This window comes from Mastomys coucha, unplaced genomic scaffold (assembly GCF_008632895.1).
Source record: "Mastomys coucha isolate ucsf_1 unplaced genomic scaffold, UCSF_Mcou_1 pScaffold3, whole genome shotgun sequence".
In the NCBI taxonomy this organism is placed as follows: domain Eukaryota; kingdom Metazoa; phylum Chordata; class Mammalia; order Rodentia; family Muridae; genus Mastomys; species Mastomys coucha.
The window spans coordinates 7,149,697-7,154,131 of NW_022196909.1; the positions used below are offsets into that span (position 1 = coordinate 7,149,697).

General features: G+C 51.2%; 1 protein-coding gene across 1 annotated transcript; it reads right to left on the bottom strand.

The window, feature by feature from the left end:
* Positions 1-1,551: 1,551 nt before the first annotated feature.
* Positions 1,552-3,887, bottom strand: Gpr6 (G protein-coupled receptor 6). Its single transcript, XM_031347798.1, has 2 exons — positions 3,724-3,887; positions 1,552-3,193 (listed from the first exon to the last, which is right to left on the bottom strand). Exon 2 carries the CDS (start codon positions 3,172-3,174, stop codon positions 2,083-2,085), a length of 1,092 nt encoding a protein of 363 aa, XP_031203658.1. The 5' UTR covers positions 3,175-3,193; positions 3,724-3,887; the 3' UTR covers positions 1,552-2,082.
* Positions 3,888-4,435: the final 548 nt, after the last annotated feature.

Sequence of the window (4,435 nt, forward strand, 5' to 3'; positions counted from 1 at the left end):
TGTGTTGATTCTTGTTATTGTTGTTGTTGGTAGTGGTGGTAAGTGTGTTGATTCTTTGCTACACTGGTTGTTCTTTCTAGGACCTTTTGATATGAACAAAAACTATTCCCTTGTTGGTGGGAGCACTCAGAGCACCGCCTGGCTTAAATTTCAGTGGAGCAGAAGAAGGAATTTCTAGGTTGTTAAATTTCAGTGGAGCAGAAGAAGGAATTTCTAGGTTGTTCTTTTGGTTTTTTGTTCACTTGTTTGTTTTTTTGTTTGTTTGTTTTTAGTTAATTTACCAAGTATCAGATTTGTGTTTGGGAATCCCCTCTTCTCTCCCCATTTCTCTGCCCTCCATCCCCACTCTGAGTAATTCTTTAAAAACTATAAGTGAAATTGCATCGCTGTCTTACAGCTCAGTGAAAACCCGGGTCCTCCAGGGTGTTCAAAGGAGAAGACGCAGCCTCACAGCCCTGTCCACACTGCCCTTGGACCTCCCTCCTCCCTCCTCAGTTCATACAGCTCTGTTGACCATGGGTCTCTTTGAACTTGACAGTTGCATCCTGGCCTGAAGCCTTAGCATTTGCTGCTCCCTCTGCCCAGAAAGCTGTCCCCTTACATTCTAACACATTTCACACCACATTCCACTGCGGTTACCTCCTAAATGCTACTTCCTCCCAGCAACTCCCCCGGTTACCCCAACCACTGGAGCATGCTCTGCTGTCTCCTTTCCTTATTTTTTCCCCTTGGCATTTATCCCAAAATAAAATTAGGTACTTGTTTGCTTTCAGGCTACTCGCCACTAGAGTATAATACCATGAGTATGGAGGGATTTTTTTCTAGTTTATTTTATTTCCATATCCCAAGGCTCAGAATTGTGCCCAGTATACAAAAGGCACCCAATAAACATGAAATCAATGCACAAATGGACATGTGTGTATTTCCCCAACCTCCCAAATAGTAATGTATGTGTTTGTGGGCATATTTCTCTATATGGGCTCATAGTGGCCCTCCCCATTAGCCTTGATTCATGACCCATTGATAAAGAAGACTGTTTGGTTGTCTAAGGTCTTAATGCATGTTTGGAAGATGATATTCTGAAGAAAGGACACAGGGACACACTTCAGTTACCCCATGAAGATCCGAGAATCCTGCTTTAGAAGAATTTTATTCCTTTCATTGGGTTCTACACCTGGCTACCAGACCTGGCTAGAAACAGTCTGACTGAATAAGCCATGTTGAGAAATCTTGCCATATTTGTAAAGATTCTCTTGGAAGTTGTGGCTTCAGAGTTTACAGCTGCACCTAGGTGACTTGAATTGTTTTGACCTCTGAAACACATCCTCCCAACCAGGTCTCCCCGCATTAGCTCGCACCAGTCACACCCAGTCTTCTCATGTTCTGGGAATGCCATCTGTGAAGGTTACTGCCTACATGACTCTGCCCACCCCATGATCTGGATCTGGCCTTTCATGTGGTTATCCCTAGAAGGAGATGATAGATGTGCAATAGACTTTTTTAAACACACTCACAATTCAGCTTCCAAATAATCCCACAATACACCGCATACCCAAGATTATATTTTTATAATGTGTTTATTTGTGTACAAAATATGTTGTAGTTTACTGACACATGTGCAGCAAAATACTCTATCACATACAACAAAAATACGTCTTTGACTCCCATTCTCCTGCTCTTGGGGATGGTAACACTGTCTCGGCATTTCAGCAGGTAAAAATAAAGTGCTATCACTAAGCAGCATTGGAATGTCTTCACTTGACAAATGTGATGTACGACTGAGGAGTATACAACCACATTTTGTTAGTTTTTCACAGAACAGGAAGCTCCAGGTCCTGAACGCCCCCAGAAGATACAAATATTTGTATATATATGCACACATGTATACACTGTATATGTAAAATGCCAACAAGCCTCTTTGTCTGTCTGCGTCAGTTTGTTGCGTTCACGTTCGGTCCCTTTGCTCCCCCAGAGTCAGATTTGCACCACTGAGACCTCAAGAGTTCATCAGCAGGCACCTAGAAGCTCACCAAAGGCTGGCATGTTGGGTTCGTGGTGTTGGTGAGGGGACACGGAGGAGCCCTAGACCTCACTGGGGGACCTGGAGCGGAAGGGCACTTTGGATTGGAAACAGCCACAGAACAGGAGCCACAAGGCACGCTGGATCTCCTGGTTGCGGAAGGCATAGATGATGGGGTTGATCATGGAGTTATAGGTGGCAGGCAGCAGGGTGGCATAGGTGTAGATGGCCGGGTCCTCTTGACTACCCACCACACAATAGATGGCAAAGGGCAGCCAGCTGGCCCCAAAAGTGCCTAGCACCACGGCCAAAGTTCCCACTCCCTTTCTGGTGGCTGCTAAGTGGGGTGGTGCTAGGCAATGCTGTTGCAAAGCGATCTGGTGGGCGTGGCGCCAGACCACCTGGCAGATGCGCACGTACAAGTGCAGCATGACGCCAAAGACCACAAAGAAGGAAGTGGAGAGCAACGCCACATGGCTGCGTGTCAGGGGGCGCACCACGCTGCAGGACGCGCGGTCGGCCAAACAGTTCCAACCTAGAACAGGCAGCAACCCCAACCCGAGGGACACAGTCCAGGTGGCTGCTAGCAAGAGGTGCACGCCCAACAGGGTCCGGCGCGAGTAGTAGGTGAGTGCGTTGTAAAGGGACAGGTAACGGTCCACTGTGATAGCAAGCAGGCTGCTGACTGAGGCGGCGAAGGACGCCACCAAGAAGCCCACCATGAGCAGGCTCACAGTTTCCGAGGGCACCACATACTGGAACACGAAGTGTAGGATGAGGCCACAGCCAGCCAGCAGGTCAGCAGTGGCTAGACTACCCACGAGCACAAACATGGGAGTGCGCAGCGCGGGAGTGGACGCGATGAGCGCCACCACCAGCGCATTTTCGCCTGCAATCACAGTTCCCGACACGCATAGCAGCACATCCCAGGGATTCACTGCCGAAAGCAGTAGTCCCGAGGGCCCTGCTGGCAGCTGCGAAGACAGCTCCAGTGACCCGTTAGGTCCGCCGCCGCCTCCCAGCGCCGCGGATGCTGCTGGAGGTCCCCATTCGCTGGTGTCCGGTGTCCCTGCCGCTGTAGCCGCAGCTGCCGCTCCCTCGGCCGCTACTGCCACCACCTGGGACTCGTTGAGCGCGGCGGCGCTAGCGTTCATCGCCGCCAGATGTTGCTCCCTGCACAAAAGGAACCGCGAACTGTCAGGTGCACTGTCCAAGCTACCGAGGAACTTTTCCTACTCTGCCTCACTCAAATTGCATATCTCACACCTCAGGAGCATGCACGGAGCATAGTTGGGGGGGCGGGGATAAAGTGCGAACCCCAAATAAATAAGCACCTGTTGAGTGAATGAATGAAAGACATACACGGGGTTTCTGAGCTCTGGCCGAGGTGCATAGGTAGATTCCGCTATACACTAGCATGCATGAGTGTCCTAACACAGCAGCCTGAGAGAGTCGTCTATTTGCAAGCCTGAGCTGGGCAAAGACGCTGTCCGCGGTGCTGAAAGCGAAGTTTGAGATCTCGAGTAGCCAGAGACCCCAGGTCTGGAACTGGGAATTGAAAGACTAAGGAGGAGTTCTGCTAGGGTGCGGTGGTCAAGCCTTGCTCCGATTCTCTGACTCCGGGACGGACTCACTCCAAGACTGCCTTTTACCCCTTCGCCTTCCCCACAAGCTCATAGTACCTTCAGGACCCCGCCGCTCACCTGGGGAGTCAGGGCTCCCGGGAGTCTCTGGTCATGCGCTCCGCGGCTGTGTGCCCGGCTATCCTCCCTGCGCTGTCCGAGCAGCTGCCTGCAGGAGGCTGCCCCGGGTCGAAGAGGGAAGGACTGGTCGCCTGTCGCTGAGCCACAGTCGCTGCGAGTGAGAGGCAGTGGTAGAGAAGGCAGGCTGCGAGCTGCGCGCCTGCCCGAGATTGACAGGCGGGGCCCGGTGACGTCAGGCTCTGGGCTCTGGCTCCAGTGGATTACTCGCCACACCCGCCAGGCCAATCCTTCTTCACATCTCCCCACCCCTCACAGAAACATTTCAGAGAGCTCCAGAAGGAAGGAGAAGCTAGAGTCTCCACCAGTCCAGATACCTCCAGGAATGGGATGGGGCTGAGAGGAGAGAGAGAAAAGATTGAAGAGAACCCGAGGCCGGGCAAAAGAGGGTGAGCTGGATAAGGAAGGCGAGGGGTGAGTGACAAAAAGCCACAGAGCAAAAGCCAGAGCCAAGGATCACTGAAACGAAGAAGCCACGGAGAAGGGGCGGTTGGGGCATCTGGAAGGAGAGAGAGAAAAGTTCTCTTTGTAAGAGTGTTTATAGTGCCACTTGACTATAGCCAGGGAAGAAACACAGAGCGGAGAGAAGAGACAAGATAAAAGGACAAGACTGGAAAGCAGTTCTTTTTTTTTTCCGAGAGATTTACCTGAGGAA